At 41.7% G+C, this 19,313-nt stretch overlaps 2 protein-coding genes and 1 long non-coding RNA gene across 15 annotated transcripts in view; 1 reads left to right on the top strand and 2 right to left on the bottom strand.

The window, feature by feature from the left end:
* The window catches only part of LOC137605335 (LIM domain only protein 7-like), a 46,496-nt gene extending 35,086 nt beyond the window's left edge, over nt 1-11,410 (bottom strand). For 4 of the 13 annotated variants that reach the window (XM_068329925.1, XM_068329927.1, XM_068329926.1 and 1 more), the window contains exons 1-3: nt 10,701-11,404; nt 2,242-2,312; nt 492-561 (exon numbers count right to left, since the gene is read on the bottom strand). In XM_068329925.1, coding sequence (XP_068186026.1) covers nt 492-561; nt 2,242-2,312; nt 10,701-10,844 — 285 coding nt within the window. In that variant the 5' untranslated portion in view covers nt 10,845-11,404. Of the gene's footprint in view, nt 1-491; nt 562-2,241; nt 2,313-10,359; nt 10,450-10,700 lie in introns of all 13 variants that reach the window. The other 9 variants (XM_068329918.1, XM_068329924.1, XM_068329922.1 and 6 more) reach the window with 5 other exon arrangements.
* Nucleotides 9,880-10,686, top strand: LOC137605340 (uncharacterized). The gene is made up of 3 exons (XR_011037736.1): nt 9,880-10,010; nt 10,103-10,289; nt 10,384-10,686. It is a non-coding gene; the product is annotated as an uncharacterized lncRNA (long non-coding RNA).
* Nucleotides 11,411-11,552: 142 nt separating the features above from the next.
* On the bottom strand, nt 11,553-15,187 carry uchl3 (ubiquitin carboxyl-terminal esterase L3 (ubiquitin thiolesterase)). Its single transcript, XM_068329932.1, has 8 exons — nt 15,176-15,187; nt 14,673-14,801; nt 14,362-14,518; nt 13,304-13,389; nt 12,894-12,941; nt 12,750-12,825; nt 12,547-12,605; nt 11,553-12,447 (listed from the first exon to the last, which is right to left on the bottom strand). The coding sequence occupies exons 1-8, from the start codon at nt 15,182-15,184 to the stop codon at nt 12,358-12,360; spliced, it is 654 nt and encodes a 217-aa protein (XP_068186033.1). The 5' UTR covers nt 15,185-15,187; the 3' UTR covers nt 11,553-12,357.
* Between the last annotated feature and the right edge of the window lie 4,126 nt (nt 15,188-19,313).

Here is a 19,313-nt window from a genome sequence, read left to right on the forward strand (position 1 = left end):
TTCACTGACAGGTTATTACATAAACCGATGTCTCTCCTGTTCTGACCTGCTTCAGCTCAATCAAAAACCTAATTATCATACCTCTATGAAGCAATTTTGCCTTGATTTTGATGAGCGAAACCTCAAGCACAGCAGACATCATATGCAGAATGCACTCAGATGTGGCTGGTGGCCTTTTAAGAGGCCCCAAGTTCACTGAACACATTAGTGAGGATGGAAATAAGGAGTGACAAGTTGCTGAGGCAAACACCTCTCCTTGCAGACATCCATACCTCAGACATGTCACCAGTCACTTCAGCTGCTGAACCTCGCTCAGCCTCCTGTCACATTTCAATGCCCTAACGCTAACCCTGACCCTCTCATCATCAGACCTCAACCTGATGTGAAGAAGCAACCTAGGATGACCTGCTGAGGCCATTTCTGTTTAAACTTGACAACATGCAGTATCTAAAGGCTCATGTTTAAGATGAATTTAAAAATAAAAGACTTACCAGTCCAGCAATAGGTGTGGGCAGCCTGTTAATCCTCTTAATTATACCGGGCTTGATCTTGTTGATCAGTCTGTGAGTAAAACAAAGAGACAAACCACGTCAGTTAAAGGCAGACCGTAAGTGAAAGCCCACCATTATTGACTTCAGTGGTCTGACTAGCAAATGGTGATGCAAAGTCTTGGTGTTGTGTGTTTACGACATTGTTTAATGGTGGCCACCTGGCTTCAGTTTAGTAGATGGCTGCTGCTGTGCTCTGATGTAAACAAACAGGGCTATGATGCTACAACATGCCCTCTTCCACCGAGACAACCCCACACAAACCACCACTCACCACATGCCAGGATGGCTCAGATAAAAAGCAACGTTTCTCTGTAGATGGGTGTAATGCAAAAGAGTTGTCCATACAATGGCCATAGTACTGTAGTATATAATTATTTAAAAATACATTTCACTACAACAAAAGTAGTAATAATACAATTTTTTCTTATTTTAACCTAACCAAAAATGTTCAGGGGACAGGCTTAGATTTGGTATTCACAAGGAAACTTGGAAAGAAATTAAGTAGATTGAACCAAATGCAGAACTGTTAGTAAGGATTTCTTACATTCTTGATTAATGATCTTATTATGATTAAATGACATTTGATTGTGGCTTTTATTTACTGATGGCTGAGATAACTGTTTATGCCAAATCCTAATCTGCAAACAACATAATTCAAACATGTCACAAACACTGTGAAATCTAAACAGACAAGTTAAGGTGGAGTATTTTCACCAGACAGACGAGGGGTAGGTGGATGGGGAATGGGGGAGCTAAGATAAAGCTGGTTGTTGGACAATAGATGGACTGAAAGCATGCAAAAGGTATTTAGGTTTAAGTTAGTCATTTAGCAGTGAAACAATACAAGGCTCTGATAACTTCATCAGATAAGACACACTGCAAACAAAGTGGAATATAATCATGTGTGCAGCCCACACTAAAGGAGCGTCCTTTTCAAACAGCTGTGATAACCACAACACAATGGGAATGGACCGTGCTTCTATGTGTGCGTGATTTAATCAGTCTTCCTCTTCCTTACGCTGAGAAAACACCGGCTGCTTTCCTCACGTGTCAGGCTGAAATCAGCAGAACGAGGTGGATGCTAATGAAGGCCGGAGAGATTCTGCATTTGGTGGCTCATAATTACAGCTTCCTGCTGATTCATGCAGATCACATCATCGTGTTCATCCAAAGATGACGGATGGACAGGATGCAAACCCACTGCTCACTACTTCAACTCCCTCACATCCCATCTGAGAAAAACCAAGTCACAAACCCAAAAGCTACTCTCTTGTTCCTCTACCTCATCACAACTCCTGAAGCAGACAGAATTAATGAGAAGGCAGGGCACCCTGGCTCTCTCAATGCGGTTTCCATCCACTACACAGCTTCTCACAGCTCTCATTGAAGTAAGGATGGCACTCTGCCCATCCACAGATCTGTAACATCTGTCAAGTAAGGAGCACAACTCCTCTTGAAATGCACTTCATATTCTGAAACAAGAGCCCCCAGGGTGCCGCTGACCCTGGAAATAACTAATACACCCCTTATTGTGTTGCCTCAAAGCACTAACTCACTTTGTGTGGCTGACAAACAAACATGGACCTGGCAGGGGGTCTGTCTGAGAAATATCAGTAGCACTTACACTGTGGACATTTTCCATATGAATGAACGATTCAAGAGATGTGCCTGGAAATAGCAGAGTACTTACTCACACAACAGAACACCATTCTCCAAAGCCGATCGGAAGTTATTGGTCCCAAAAGTTTTCTTGGTAACAGCCTGGAAAGAAAAAATTACAAAGACAGTGAGTAGACCAGCGAGAATAGCTGGGTGAGGAGAGGAGGTGAAGGTTTACATGCGTCTGATGGGGTGTGGAGCTTGGAAAAGAAAGGTAGGATGTTGAGAACAGTAACAGAGGAAGCCAGAGGTATTTCCTCTGAGTTCCTACGGTGTCTCTGGGACAGAGTTGAGAACAGTTCTTCAGGTATCCTCAGGAGCTCTCCGGCAGCTCAGCCTGTTCTCCAGTGGCTCGGTTTTTCTCACTTAAACGCTTAAAGTCACTGATAAACGGAGGAACAAAGTTATAAACTGTGATGGATTCAGGCTGCCTACGGGACCATCTGGAGCGCTGAGGGAAACACAGCCCTGCGTTATAACCTCATGCCTTTCCCATGATCTCAAACCACCACTGTAGAAACACCAGGAGTCATTATGGAGGCAGAAATCCACACACGGCGTGTATGACGTGCAGCCTTACAAACTCCAGTGCATGGACATTTACTACACACACACACACAGTACCATTGATTTTAGTTCATCTGTGCATTCTACATCTATAAATCGTAATATGCATTTTTCTAGTAAAACAACATTACTATTACTTTTATTTTCTCATGAAAAATACATTTTGTTATGAGACATCAAGCACATACTGATGGCATCCTGTTTTGTTCTCACCGTACAGAGCTTGACCAATCAGGACATGAGGTACACAGAGGGTTACCTTAGAAAGCAATGAGAATGTTTACTTCCGCTATTCCACAAAATCCTCTCTGATATTTTAAAGGATGTTTCACCTGTATCTGGGTGAACATTTAAATATGTGATTATGGACAAATATAAATTGATGCATGCAGTTTTTGCACTTTAGTAAGCATGCTTTTCACCTCAGACAAATAGGAAAAGTTAAACACTTTGTAGGAGATCTTTTCATTATCTTGGATTTGGATCCATACGAAACATCAATCAACACTCAAATGTTTCTTGGCCTATGTCTTAAGTTTCCAAAATACCGTATTTTCCGCACAATAAGGCACACCTAAAAGCTTAAAATTTATTCAGAAACCCGTAGTGCGCCTTATAATCCGGTGCGTCTTATATATGGATTAATATTCATATTAATATTAGTTAAAAACATGATTGCTGCAAAAAAGCCGGCAGTCTGGCCGCCAGTCATGTCGCACTCGGCCACCAGAGGAGCCCCCTCACAAGGCACTCGGGCCCACGCTCCCTAACAACGGTAGTCAAGGTTAACCGAAGTCCCGGCTCTGAGCTGCTCTCAGATGGTAGAGCAGACTCTAAGAGCACCGGTGATTACGAAGCAACACATAAGGAACTTTCAACAATTCTATTAATAAAGTTTGACTGACTGATCTCAGTATTCCCCAACTATTTGACGTCGGAAATAACCCACTTTAAATTTAATTGGTCTTAAAAATGCCATTGTGCTGTCATCTGGAATCTAGTGACGGTCCATTCTATTAGTCTGTGGAAACACACGGAGAAACTGGCATGAAGGTGAATGAAAGACCCTCAAAGCTGAACTTCCAGCCTTTTCTGCAATTTCAAGAGCAGAGTCACTGCTAGACAAAGGTGTCCTGTGTGCTGCAATTGATTTACAAATGTAGTTTATAGCTCTGGGCGGGCGGCGGAGGGGTGCATTCAGGCTTGTGTGTTCTGTCTGCAGCGACGTGCTGTGAGATTCACGGCAGTGAGACACCGACGTTAAAGTCAGTTCTAGGAGTAAAACAGCGTCATATTTGCCAGTAAATTAGCAGCCTGACATTAAAAACTAGTTAAAAAATTGTTTAGGACACACAGCAGCAAATATCTGCACCTCACCTCCGACTGGACTACCGATAGATCGAAACAATATTTAATTAATAAACGAAGAGGAATGTCGGAGCTCAAATATCTGCTTCGAACTTCAGATCAGGAAATAATCCGCTCTGTTCGCACTGACTGCACTCGTAATGAATTTAACCAGTTTTTAATGTCAGGTTTTTTAATATGCGTGTTGACTTCTTTCTAAGATGGCAAAAAGATCAAGTGATCGGAGGCCTGTACCATAAAGCTTGATGAACCTAGCCGGGCTTCCTCTTACTTATCTGGCTTCACTTACCGAGAAATCCGCCCTCCGGATTTTCGGTACCATAAAGCCGGCTATCAACTCACTAATTCAATCCAGGCATGTCCACTCTAGATCTGTGCGCGCTCACATAAAAATGGCGGAGTTTGCTGCATGCGACCAATCGCAAACATGCAACAAACCAGACCGAGCAGCATATTTCACAATGGAGGAGCAAACAATAATAATTAATAAATACGAGCAATACAAATCAATAATCCAGGCAAAAAGCAACACAGATGCAGCTGCCAAACGGCGCAAGGATCGCTGCAACAAAACCCCCAACTGTGTCAATGCGGTAGTTGGTTCCATTATAATATTACTTCCGCATAGAGGTAAGATCGGGCTTAAAAACTCCAGCCCGAACTGAACCCGACAGTATTAAAGCACGACCCGAACCAAGCCCGACGGTACTAAAGGCCAACCTGGCCCGACCCGAACCGAGCCCGACAGTATTAAAGCCCGACCCAGCCCGACCCGAACCGAGCCCGATGGTATTAAAGCCCGACCCCAACCGAGCCCGACGGTACTAAAGGCCAACCCGGCCCGACCCGAGCCGAGCCCGACGGTATTAAAGCCTGACCCGACCCGGCCCCAAAGTAGTTGTCGACTTTTTGAGCCCGACCCGAATTTCGTGTTGGGTTGGGCCCGAACTCGGGCTCGGGCGTAAGAGCTTACCTCTACTTCCCCACTGTGACTGCACTTGTATATCTGACTACAGTAACATTTGTGTGTTCCATAAATGTATGTGTGTACGACATTTTTCGTTATGGGATGTGATTGTAGCCCCCGCGACTTTATGAATGGCTCTACATACTGTGTTCTTCCCGAGGTTTCAGGCATCACCAACAGAATACATAAAAGTACCTATGAATGAATCAATCAATCCATGATTTACTTAAATTGATTAATGACATTTTATCTGTGGCTTGCTTGTAACCCATCCAACAAGGGATTTAAGGACATAATAATAATTATGAACATCACTAAGAAATATATTAACTGTGGCAAAAAACCTCAGTGCAATGCACACTGTGTGCGGGACTGTCGGTGTGTGGTTGCGGTGCATTACATTACTGATGTAAGGCTCCAGCAGCTGACAGATGTAATGTAACCCCTCTCCCCAAAACCTGTACATGTCGTACAGTGATTGTTCAGGCAATTCAAACGGATTATAGCGATCTCTAAGTATTCTCTCGCGCCTGAGCGCTCTTTGCACAAGCTGTGCACCAAGATCCACCGGGTTCTCATCAAACGGACAGCCCATTTTCCAAGAGAACTGATTGGTCAGTAGGTGGGGCTCTTATACCCGCTGAGCTCTGATTGGTCAGTAGGTGGGGCTGTTATACCTGCTGTGATCCTGAACTTATCCTGCTTATCCTGCAGGTTAGGTGTTCAGCATAGGTTACCGCGACAACGTAGCCCGATAGTAAGTCAGCCACCTTTATGGTACCAAAAAGCCAGGGTTAAGCCTGAAGTTATATCGCTAAGGCGTAATCCAGCTTTATGGTACAGGCCTCAGGTTTCCTTGATGAGGCTCAGAACGGCTTATTGACATAACAATAGGGGTCATTCAAAGGTAGTCAGGAAGACATGAATGCAATCATGACTGCCTGAGCAACGCGGCTCTATCTAGTGGACGGATTGTGCAACTACAGCCGCTGCAGTTTATCAAATAAATTCTATTTATTTTTTATTGTGTGCGCCTTATATATGAAATAAATTATAAAACAACCAAATTATTGAGGGTGCGCCTTATAGTCCAGTGCGCCTTATAGTGCGGAAAATACTGTAAGTATCAGTGTAATCAGTTTTTTCTCTATCATGTTCAGATATCCCTGAAAAGTCAGCAAAAGGCTTGACTTATGATTACAATGACAGCTCACTGCAGTCACACACTGTTCCACGTTTACCTTTATTACAGTGGATGTAGAAGGACATGTAATTATGACCGTATGATCATCCTGGAGGATATAGTTGCTGGTAAATTATAATGAATTACATTCAGAGGCATCGATTTTGTGAAGAGTATTTTAGGTTGCTATGCCTCCATATCCACCATTCTGTGAGGAGATGTGTTTAAGACTGCAGGGACAGTAACTTTCATTACCAAGAGGACAGATGAGTGCATATTATACTGTAAATATAAGGCATGGTAAGATAGGTGGTGGAAACATGCAAACAGTCACGGACAAGGCAAAACAAGTTAAACTGGTCTTGCCAACTAAATTCTTAGGGTTTGCCAGGTGCAAAAATCAGTCCCTTTTCCTTTCAAGGTGGAAAAAGAAAATGGCAGGGGCAATTACTGAAACAGTTACACAAAGGCCAACATTGTGACTCCTGCTAGAGAAACGTTGGCAATTAGGCTGGAGGGTGCCCTCCTATGATTACTTCCAAAGAAAGCCACGTCACACCTCAGACCACTGAAGTGGACAAAGACTCAAATGGCCACCATTCCCAAGGAGTTACAACATAGTCCAATTGATGATTGATCGAATGTCTACAGTTCTTTCTATGTTTGTGCAATGTGATCAACATATTGTTTGGACACAGTTTTGTTTCAATAAACATTCAGAGGTCTCAGTCTTCTCTTCCTGCATCGACATAAATACAATCATGACCACACAACACAAAACAGAAACTCGTACACATGCACACAGAGACCAAACAAACTTTACTGCATGGAATGTAATCACCAGCGCTGCACTTGGTGCATGAAATCCTGACCCCTACTGTTCTTTACATGTGGGGCAGAAGCTGATCCATGAAAAACAAACAGGACACATTTATTAGGCTTACTTTGTGCCTACTGGGGCTGTGTAATCCTGGGTGAGAAACACCGATTTAGTAACATTGCAATCAGGCAGTGGGATAATAATGATGTTATTTCCTAGACTGTGTGTGGAAGGTGAGACACTCCATGGCTGGCTGGCTGTAACAGAATAGTTTGGTCCTTCCCATCGTCATCATTAGAGGCATTAACTCCCCTCAAATCCAACCTGATGGGCCCCCCTCCTTCTCCTGTTGAACTGGCTATGTGGGTTAAGAAGTCTAATCTGGAACAACATTCTGCTGCTAACAAGGAGATTTCAGGTGGAGAGAAAGATTTCAAAAACAGCATGCCTTCCTGCAAAGCCTCGTTCCTCTCAGCAACGTGCTGCTGAGCGTGTAGAATAACTGCGTCTTGTGATGATTAAGAGACACGAGTAGGGTTCTGATGCATGGGAAGAATTATTATTATAATTGGAGTCAACCAAGAATGGCATCATGATACAGCAAAAAGGAATCTGGGAGTCGCTGGGTCCATGACTTCAGATATATTCATGAAGAGCACTGAGGAAAATCATTGCTCTGAATTTTTACGGCTTAATTTGTATGAATGTATAATTCCATACATTTCATGGATCCCACACTAGAAAAATACACCACTGTGGGAGCCATCAGTAAAAACCACATTGATGTATCAGAATAATAGAACAACATAAACATGGAACTGCCAGTGAAAGGCTTGTTGTGTGAGGTCCTGCTTCACAAGAGTACATCTCAATGCTTGCATCCTAGTTTATAATTGCTCTCTATCAAAATAGACAAACCCCAGATTGGCGCGGCGGTGAGGTGACTAATGATGGGTGCAGTCACATAGCTTCTGCTCTGGAAAACAACCGCCACAGACACTCTGAGGATGAAATTCAACTTCAAAGTGAATTTTTTTTATGATTAAGCATAACTATTTTCCACAAAAAAAAACTGAAGCAGGAGAGTGAAATATTTTAGCAGCTTGGTATTAGCTTGCCAAAACATATAGATTTCCTGCTTTCTCACTTTTATTGTACATTCACTTCAAATTGATTTTATTCAAATGATCTCCATTATTTACTAACTGTCTGTTACATTAACATGGGTTTTAACGCTATTTGATGAAGAAAGATTTAGCAAAAATTATCCAACTTAAAGCTCATGTGTACAGATTTATGTAAGAAACTTTTTCTTAATAAATTTGTCAGAAAGTAAGGGTTAAAGCCCAAAACTTGTTCACTCCACAAAACAAGTTTACATTCCTGAATGGAGAAAACATGAGAAAAAATTTACACTGTGGGTCTGGCACAGACTAAGCTATGATTTATTAACAACTGAAATTCATTAAATCATTGTCAGCGATACCAAGAAAAAAAGATTCCAATACAGATGTTATCTAATACATAATGACTAACATTGCTACTGGTAAAAACGAAGAGGGAGATGACGTGTGAGGGAGAGTTTGTGTCTACAGGTCAGGTGAGCTTCTGCCTGACTTGGAAGATGCATGACACTGACACTTGCTGTTGATGGTCATAATACAGTAGTTACACTTACAGGTCCTCTGTTGAAGTAACAAGGACCTCTATTATTCTAACTGGCCTTGTAGGACATGGCTCCCCATGCTGACAGCTGGCCAGCTTTGAGAGGCCTATGTTCACAGCCATGGCAGCTAATGCAGGAATGCATCCATGTGACAAAATCCAGACCGTTTAGTCAAGTTTTTAACAATACCACCAACCTCGCCGTGCACACATGCCTCACTTTAAAGTGCTGTGAAGTCAAGCAGATTGTTAATCATTCAGAGGCAGAATCCAATAACCACAAAAATGTCTCTTGAAGGCAAGAATTTACTGTGTTGATTGATGTTGTATTTCTTTAAATCTTACAAACTCCTTCAGTTAAAATAACTCTCCTGTGGTTTATACCTTAACTATTCAGCTCATTCACGATCCTGCTCTCTAATCGGTCCTGCCTGAGATCATGCCCCCGCCACAATCCACAAGCCGAGCACACTACAATGGGCCAGTGTGCAAGTGTGAGACACACTGATGTCACATCACAAGCATTCTTATTCGCCCACTCATGAAACTGGAACAATATTTGTTTAGTTACAGCCATGCAGTAGCTCCAGGCCACCCTGCTGGGCAGAGAATTTGCAAGATGAGGAAACATAATTTCACCCTCAAGCAAAGAGGGAGAGAAAAAATGTTTGAAAGTCTGGCCAGACATCGCCTGGAAACTTTGGAAAATTGGATATTCTGGAAATGAAAAGGGGAACTGTTTAAGAATGTGCTGGTGGATATTTTTGGTGTTTCCTATTTTACATTTTGTTCACTGCACCAAAAAATGGGGGTACATCATAAATGTTAAAACTTTCCCTCAGCAAAACAAACACTTTGAAATGACTTACATTCATTGTCATAAATCATTTTGGCAGTGTGGGATTAGCTGCTGTCAAATTAAATACCGACTTCATTGTCCTTTGTGGTTTTTTATATTGGGTGCCATAAATTACTCTCATCTCGGTTAATTAAGGAGTCGTGTCTGATCTAGGTGGATCCAATAGCTCGAATCATTCCACGGAGTGTTATGTAAGTGTGGGTTGTGTGCCTTCAGATGCAGCCTCAGAAACCTGGGGAGCATCAGAAGCCGACGAGCAGGTCCAGACAAGATCTGACAGAGGAGGCAGCAAGTCTCAACGGTAATGACGGGGGTCAGATCCATACCCTCTCATTCTGAGGGACAGGATAACGCTCGGCTCATGCCAGAAGGTTAAGGTCACGTGGTTGTCAGTGATTTTTTTTTTAAATATTTTTTTCAGAATCTTGTACGTCACGTTTCTTTCTGTACATCTGCTGGGCAGGTTAATGCCGGAAACTAAGCGGCAGAGGCTCCGGGAGGCTCCAGTCATAAGGGTGTAAATAAGTAATAACTGCGGTGGAGCGCCGCAGCTTTACACGTTTGAAAAGTTGTTCCCTCAAGAATCCACGCATGAACACCCACCTCCACGACGTTCAGGCAACAGCTTCGAACCAACTTTCTGTCACGTTGTGGGTACATTTCTTGCTCAAATCGTTGTAAAGTTTGTAAATAAGTGCGCTCGGACAGTTTTCCACTCACCTCAATCCATCTCTGCGCCTCCAGATAGGCTTCGTCGTGGCTGACGTCGGACTGCTCACGCCACTCCATCTCGCCAACTTATTATCCGAGCTGCACCGGTGGACCGGATCAGTTCCAAGTATTACGTGTTCCAAGCGACCGATGACATTAATTGTGAGTTAGGATCGACAAACACAATGAACGCCCTTCATAAACGCGTAAAAAACAACAACAGTCTGTATGAACTTCCCTCATCATTCATGAAATATGCCTCCTATTGTTCGCTTCCACCAGCTCATCTGTGAATGAATGCAAGGTGTAACAATGACGTCTTTTCTCTGCAGAGCCTCGTTGCTTCTTACCTGTTCTTTCATCCGACACACCTGTGTCTGTTTTTTTCCCCCCGGTATTTTCCCAGCAATGCTTTGCCTCCCCACGAATGTGGTCGAACGAGTCCTAAAAAAAGTCGATCCGGTCGAGGCACTGTCACACGAGATTCTCCTCATCAACTGTGAACTGCATGATGTGAAGGTTGATGGTGGGACAGAAGTTTCCAAAGTGCCGTCCGAGGACCACCCACGGGTCTCCTGGAAATTCCAGATAACCAAAAGTTTCAATCTTAAGTTTTTCTCTCTGGGAAGATTTTCTGATGGAGGCTTTCGCTCCCGCTCCACTGGCCAAAGTGCTCGGGAACTCGGGAACAGCAACTCGACACCGAATCAGAACCTGAAACGAAATATGCCCACATAGTAATCCTCCAGGGTCCAAGCTTGGCCACTGGGAGTCCGTGGGTGGATGAGCACTAAATAGTTAACGTGTTGGAAAGTTCTGAGTCCCGTGAATGGGGCTCAGCTCCGTTTCTCCGTTCTCGCATCTCCCCGGTGCGGCGGCTGGTGCGCACTGCAGCTCCCGGGAACAACGGAGGGACGCAAGACCCAGCTCCATAGAAATGATTCCACTCAGAGTTGTACAACAAGGACATATCTGTACTGATTTGGTAAATATATTTTACCAACTTCAGTATTCTACAATATTCGATACTTGCAGACACCATTCAAAAAACTCAAAGGGAAGATTACAGCAAGCAAATCCTGTTTCCATGTTCATGCGGGAAACGATAGTTTAAAGGTTTTGAAAACACACACAAAGTACATGAAACAAATCTATACGGATGAAAATGCCAATCAATAAACTTAGGACGATTTTTTGCTCATTTTATTTCATGTTCCTTGAAGGTTGACTTTTGTATTCTACACTGATGAGGAAGAATATTTCTCTCCTAACCCTCTCGGCCTCATGTCTTTGTAAATAGCTTTAAAAAAACCTTGAAAGTCCAGTTTACAAGAGGTTACAGACAAACTCCATTAAACAACCGTTTCAAAAATGCATTTTATTTTAGTTTTAGTAATTACAAAATGTAGGCACCTTCCATATGGATATAGTCTGTGTTTTTCTCCTTTTTTCTCTTTGACTATTTTTTGGAACACCATTGCTGCATACAACAAGCAGGATTAGGCCTACCTGTGTCTTCAAAGCTATGACTGAAATTAAAGCCTTGCAGAACACATTTTGACTAGTTTTGATCATACCACTAAACATGTGACCAAAAAACAACATTGAACCAAGAAGAGGATGAGATGCCTCTTTGATGTAGAAAGTTCAATGAATTATTCCTTAACTGGAAACTGAACATGACATGTGAACAATCTTCAGTGTAGTGTGGTTACAGACCTTTCAGCTGCAAGGAACTGAGAGATTGATAATTTAATAGGAAATATTTTAATTTAATAGGAAATATTTGTAGTTATTTCACACCAATTTATTTCCAATTCTATGGAAGCAAGTGATTCATGACAACAACAGGGTATCACTTTAGAAAGACTTCCCTGAAATTTCATTAAGTTCCCCACATCAGTGGTAAAGTCCTTCTGAATTAAAAACAAAAACCTAATTTCCCAATCACATCAGTACTTGAGAATGTTTGGCAGTCAAGTTTCCTGTGTTTCCAGGGAAGTTTCCTCAGTTCGAATATTTGGACAGGGCGATGATGTTGAAATTGACCTCCTCAGGGTCGCGATTCATGAACGTCTTACAAACCTCGGCAGCATCCTGTAGCGCAATCGAACACATGAAGAACATGATTAAATGCAAGGCAGCTTGAAAACACATTTTTGTTTCAACTTGCCTGTTTTATCTGTGAGGCCTCACCTCGAGGAAAGTATCTTCTGAAGTTTTACCATGGACAATAGGGAATAGCTTACGGCCATCTGCAAAAAACAAAACAAAAATGTGTTCTTCAAATTACAATAAGTTGTGCAGTTGAAGTTAATCATTATTTTATTTATCATTTAATGAAAAACAATAATCTGACTAATTTTTTTTCGAGCATATCTCAATAATGGTTAACTCACCCAGTTCATATAAAAGTCCTTCGACATTCACAAAAGCTATGAAATGCAGATTCACTTTATCATCAACACTTGGAGCCTGTAACAGACAAGACAATTATTAAAATGCAAAACACAAGTAGTGTTGTCAAGTTATGTCACACAAACCTCAGTCTGTCCCTCCTGTGCACTGGACTCATGTATGTCACGTATACGCTGAAAAACAAAGTTGGAGGTTAAGTAATTAATCACACTGTAATCAATAAATTCATAAATTTAGGTGATACTATTCATCATGTTATTTTTCTTTAAGTAACATATGATTCCTAACCAACATCTCCAGGAGATATTACATAAAGTTAAACATTCTAATGACACGAGGAGATGTAGAGGATATAATTTATCAACTAGGTAGGTGACCTCCGGGAAAGTGACTGAGTATGACACTGGTAAAACAACTGGTATCATATTTAAATGACCAGTTGACTAAATGCCACTTCTTCATTCATCTGGTATCTCTGACAACCTCATCATCGCATCCTTGACTTCAGATTATCTTTTTAGCATTTTTTTAATACCTCATCGACTTCCAGCCAGGCAGCCTTTTTCTCTGGGGTCATTACAGACGTTTCTTCAATGAACTTCTTAAGTGTAGCACCAGACTCTGAGGAGAAAGTGCAACATTTGGAAAAATCTATACAGACATGTCTACAAACAAAATGATAGGAATGTCTTGATTTAGAGTGCACACAGTACTGTAGGATTCAATCAGGATTAATAATCTTTTATAGTAATCCACATTCAAGATATGAGCACAATGAATGTCTTGAATTATTTTTCGTTATATTAGTACAAAAAAAACTAATTAGAATAATCTACTAGTTATAAAGCACTTTTCATACAAGAAATGTAGCTCACAGTCCTTTAGAATGAAAAAGAAACAGTACATTAAAGTAACAATATAAAATTTCTCAGTAAAAAAGGCTTAATATTAGAAACAAAAAATAGAAACTAGTAAGAAAAACTCAATATGGGAGATTAACATTTAGAATGTTAAAACATATGTAAATATTTACATATTTTTTTAACTGTTATTTAACGATATTCACAGATTTCTGACAGCTCTTTATGGGCAGTTTTGTAATTTTATAGTTTAATAACTGAGGTTCCTGTTTTGTTGTGAGTAAAATTGTATGTATCAAAAAACCCAGAATAAGAAGAGCTTGTGAATGATTATAACTACAGAATCTATGCCATAGTCCAGTCCTAACCATTAAGACCTTTATAAACCAAGAAAATAACCTTAAAGTCTAAATTCTAACATACTCTGGAATATTCAAGGTAAAACTGGAGTATGGGTATAGATATACTAAATGCTCCCTCCTCTGTGTTTTAGTTAAAAGACAAGCGGTACAGTTCTGAATTTAGTTTTGCTATTAACCGCTTTGGGAGACCAGGTAAACGAGTTTTACAATAATGTAGTCTATCTGAAATAAAAGCGCCAAACATTTATCTGCATCTTAATAGAATTATTATTTTGGTGACATTTCTTAGATGATGAAAAGCTTTGACCCATCAGCCCCAAGACAAACACAAAATAATATTTCATACTCAATACAATGGACAAGGTCCTCACCAAATTCCAAATGAGCCATGTTGTTGGCTATGGCATGAATTATTCCTACTGTACCACAGGCATTTCCAATGGTTTGCTTCATGAAGTAGACATTAGGTGAGATCTCCTGCCCTTCAGTCTTCAGTCTTTCTTCTTCCTCTCGTTTGAATGTCTCATACTGGACAGAGATAGTTGAGAAATGTTTACTGAAAGTCAACTCTTATTTAAAAGGTGTATGGAATTAATAAGTTAAAACACCCATAACATTACGGTATATGAACATAAGGCTAATGCGAGTTTCTCCAAATGTGTTGCAAAGACAATAACCCTACCTTCTCGGTAATGGGGAACAGAAGTAGCACTGCACACACTGGTTTTGACACCAAGCTGAGGAGGTCTGGATCCAATCCGAACACATCTTCAAATCGCCAGCTTAGTTTCATACCCAAATTGCTGACAAACTACACAAAAGCTTAGAGTAAATGTTTACGCATACAGGTAAATTACGCTTGTCTTAAAATATCTGGAAAATGATTTTAATATCTATTGTATCATGCACACGAAACCCTCGCCTTTCTACAATAAAATCAGGAAATGTTCGGATACTCATTGAATATTGCTCATTGGTCTACATACAGTGTACTGTCTGTCAGTGTTGCTGTTTGAAATGTGACAAATCACGTCACCAACTACACATGTTGTTCAAGCTTGGTAGTATTCCTGGTATAGCTTACGTTTATCACACACTATTGTTCGGCAACTTTTATCGTCATTCTGTAAATACAATACTTATACGAACGGATACAGAATTAAATTAAGTGACAAAAAAACTTACCTGTGCCATGACCTGAAATGAAAACAGAAAAATAAACAGCTTAATTGAAATGGCTTTGGATTTCCACATTGGTTTTGCTTTTGTTCTCTCTGCTAGCTAAAAGTTAGCTAGCACTCACATGCTTGTGAATAAATGCAAGACTTTAATAAAAACACGAAGTTTGACGTGAAGCATTTATACATACTTCAGGATTCGATTCCAGAGGCAACCACCGTGAAGCCATTTTCGAGTGAGGTCAAATATGTTTTTCCTTTTAAAATGAAGCCTACATCTGAGTTAACAGTCTATTTGACAGCTGGAAGTCGCTTCCGCATCCAATAAAGGCACCTCCACTTTGAGACAATAGGTGGGGGTGTCTGCTTTTTCAGAAAATATAAATACACCGCATGCAACATTTTCTTATAAAAAGCAGATACATTCGTTACATATTTTATTACAAATATTTATTTATATGCCTAAATAGATATGCCTTGATTGATTTTCCGATAAATCTAAACTGTACTAATTTAATATTTACACCACCAATCCAAGAGTGGAACAGTCCATGGCTATGGGCGTGTGTCAAAGGCTGCGTTCAGACTGCAGGCAAATCGGATATCAATCAGATTTCCTTCCATATACGATTTTTAGGGCTGACCGTCCACATTGTTTTTAGCAAGTGTCCAAATGCGATCTTGCTGTGTTCAGATTGGGCCACGTTATTGGCCGATTTGACAGGTTGCCGTAGCAACAGCGTCGGGGTGGCGTCGTTCAGCTGTATGTGGAAGCACTGGAAATGCTCCACCTTCAGCATTTCCAGTGCTTCCACATATGTTTCAGCTGGGAAAAGGACGGCTGGGTTCTCTGCAGTGAGGTTTTGGGGAGCAGGGAGATGGGTGAAGTTGTGCGTTTTCACTTGTTCCAAAACCAACGCTAGTTTCACCTCAAATGCTTTTATGTGGGAATACATGTGACAAATGAGTTTCCCCTGGTCTTGTAGCTGCAAGCTAATACTTTTCAGCATTTCTGTCACATCTATTAAAAATGCGAGGTGTCATTTCCATCCTGGATCTCTCAGCTCTGTGACTGTTTTGTCCAAGGGGAGGGGGGTTCTGTTCAGGGGGTACTATTCGGGGAGCCGTGCCGAATGTGGAGGAGGGCATCCGGGCCGCGGGCCTACGTTTGGAGACCACTGCTTTAGAGTATTGTCGGTATCCCTGTCTAGAAGAAGTGGAGAAAATCTCGTAGACTATAACAGTGTATAAAATTAAAAAAATTAAATTAAAAAAAAATTAGATACAAGGTGAGCACACAGAGTACCACTCCTCCCACCACGAGCCAATGCCAACACATGCACAATTAAGTACATGCATATTGGTCCGAACTCTCATGAATGGCTCGTGAAAGTACAATGAACACAGATAATAATTGAATATACAATTCACGAAAACAGAACAAAATTAGAGTAAAGGAATATTATATTGCATTGTTAATGGCAGAACCTTTTTACCAGGCGTAGAGAATTAGCTTTAAAATCGTAGGAAGAGAGAGAAGAGGAACGCCAAGAGTATAGGACTGAGAGTAGGGACGTTGAATGTTGGAACTATGTATGACAGGAAAAGGTAGAGAGTTGGAGACCAGGTGGAAAGGTAGCGAGGCTAGAAGTTTAGGAGCAGGGTTCAAGTTGTCTATCATGGTGTAAATAGGAAGAGAAATGGAGTAGGAGTTAACTTGAAGGAGGAGTTTGTTAGGAATGTCCTGGAGGTAAAAAGAATGTCAGATAGAGTGATGAGTCTGAAGCTGGAAATCGAAGGTGTGATGTTCAACGTTGTTAGTGGGTATGCTCCACAGGTAGGATGTGAGCTGGAGGAGAAGGAGAAATTCTGGTTGGACTTTGATGAAGTAATGCAGAGCATACCTAGAAGTGAGAGAGTTGTCATTGGAGCAGACTTCAATTGACAAGTTGGTGCAGAAAACAGAGGTGATGAGGAGGTGATGGGCATGTTTGGTATCCAGGAGAAGAACGCAGAAGGACTGATGGTAGTTGACTTTGCAAAAAGGATGGAAATGGCTGTAGTTAATACTTTCTTCTAGATGAGGCAGGAACATAGGGTGACCTACAGTATAAGAGTGGAGGTAGGAGCACACAGGTAGACTACATCTTGTGTAGACGGTGTAATCTGTAGGAGATCAGTGACTGCAAAGTAGTGGTAGGCGAGAGAGTAGCCAAACAGCATAGGATGGTGGTGTGTAGGATGACTTTGGTGGTGAGGAAGATGAAGAGGGCAAAGGCAGAGCAGAATACAAAATGGTGGAAGCTGAAAAAGGAAGAGCATTGCATGACTTTTAGGGAGGAGTTAAGATGACTGGGCAACTACAGCTGATGTGATCAGGGAGACAGGTAGGAGAGTACTTGGTGTGTCATCTGGAAGGAAAGTAGATAAGGAGACATGGTGGTGGAATGAGGAGGTACAGGAGTGTACACAGAGAAAGAGGTTAGCTAAGAAGAAGTAGGACACTGAGAGGACTGAGGAGAGTAGACAGGAATACAGGGAGATGCAGTGTAAGGTGAAGGTAGAGGTATCAAAGGCCAAACAAGGGGCTTATGATGACTTGTATGCTAGGTTGGACAGTAAGGAGGGAGAGACTGATCTATACCGGTTGGCAAGACAGAGAGACAGAGATGGGAAGGCCGTGCAGCAGGTTAGGGTGATTAAGGATAGGGATGGAAGTCTATTGACAGGTGCCAGTATTGTGATGGGAAGATGGAAAGAGTACTTTGAAGAGTTGATGAACGTGGAAAATGAAAGAGAACAAAGAATAGAAGAGGTGACTGCTGTGGACCAGGAAGTAGCGAAGATTAATCAGGATGAAGTGAGGAGGGCATTGAAGAGGATGAAGAGTGGAAAGGCAGTCGGTCCTGATGATATACCTGTAGAGGTTTGGAAGTGTCTAGGAGAAGTGGCAGTAGAGTTTCTGACTGGGTTGTTCAACAGGATCTTAGATAGTGAGAAGATGCCTGAGGAATGGAGGAGAGGTTTGCTTGTGCCCATTTTTAAGAACAAGGGAGACGTGCAGAGTTGTGGCAACTACAGAGGAATAAAGCTGATGAGCCATACAATGAAGTTATGGGAAAGAGTTGGGGAAACTAGACTAAGGGCAGAAGTTAGCATTTGTGAGCAGCAGTATGGTTTCATGCCAAAAAAGAGTATTACAGATGCAGTATTTGCTTTGAGGATGTTGATAGAGAAGTACAGAGAAGACCAGAGGGAGCTGCATTGTGTTTTTGTAGATCTGGAGAAAGCTTATGACAGGGTGCCCAGAGAGGAACTGTGGTATTGTATGAGGAAGTCTGGAGTGGCAGAGAAGTATGTTAGAGTGGTGCACGACATGTATGAGGACTGTAAGACAGTGGTGAGGTGTGCTGTAGGTGTGACAGAGGAGCTCAAGGTGGACGTGGCACTGCATCAGGGATCAGCTCTCAGCCCCTTCTTCTTCGCTATGGTGATGGACAGGCTGACAGACAAGGTTAGACAGGAATCTCCATGGACTATGATGTTTGCAGATGCCATTATGATCTGCAGTGAGAGCAGGGAAGAGGTGGAGGAGAAGCTAGAGAGGTGGAGGTTTGTCCTGGAAAGGAGAGGAATGAAGGTTAGCTGCAGTAAGAAGGTGGAGGATTTTAAGTACCTCGGGTCAACAGTCCAGAGCAATGGAGAGTCTGGAAAAGAGGTGAAGAAGCTTGTCCAGGCAGGATGGAACGGGTGGAGAAAAGTGTCAGGTGTGATGTATGATAGAATAGTTTCAGCTAAAATGAAAGGAAAGGTGTACAAAACTGTGGTGAGACCAGCGATGTTGTTTGGTCTAGAGACAGTGTCACTGAGGAAAAGACAGGAGACAGAGCTGGAGGTAGCAGAGATGAAGATGCTGAGGTTCTCTTTGGGAGTGACCAGTAAGGATAGGATCAGAAATGAGTACATTAGAGGGACAGCACATGTTAGAGGTTTTGGAGATAAAGTCAGAGAAGCCAGACTGAGATAGTTTGGACATGTCCAGAGGAGAGATAGTGAATGTATTGGTAGAAGGATGCTGAGTTTTGAACTGGCAGGCAGGAGGCGTAGGGGAAGACCAAAGAGGAGATTTATGGATGTATTGAAAG

Source organism: Antennarius striatus, chromosome 12 (genome assembly GCF_040054535.1).
Source record: "Antennarius striatus isolate MH-2024 chromosome 12, ASM4005453v1, whole genome shotgun sequence".
Taxonomy (NCBI): domain Eukaryota; kingdom Metazoa; phylum Chordata; class Actinopteri; order Lophiiformes; family Antennariidae; genus Antennarius; species Antennarius striatus.

Bases quoted from the DNA above. Each gene is read 5' to 3' on its own strand.
- uchl3 (XM_068329932.1), bottom strand. The intron at 14,519-14,672 runs GTAGGGTTATTG...ATCTCTGTCCAG, and splicing joins TGTTCCCCATTACCGAGAAG to TATGAGACATTCAAACGAGA. The intron at 12,606-12,749 runs GTGAGTTAACCA...TGTTTTTTGCAG, and splicing joins AGGACTTTTATATGAACTGG to ATGGCCGTAAGCTATTCCCT.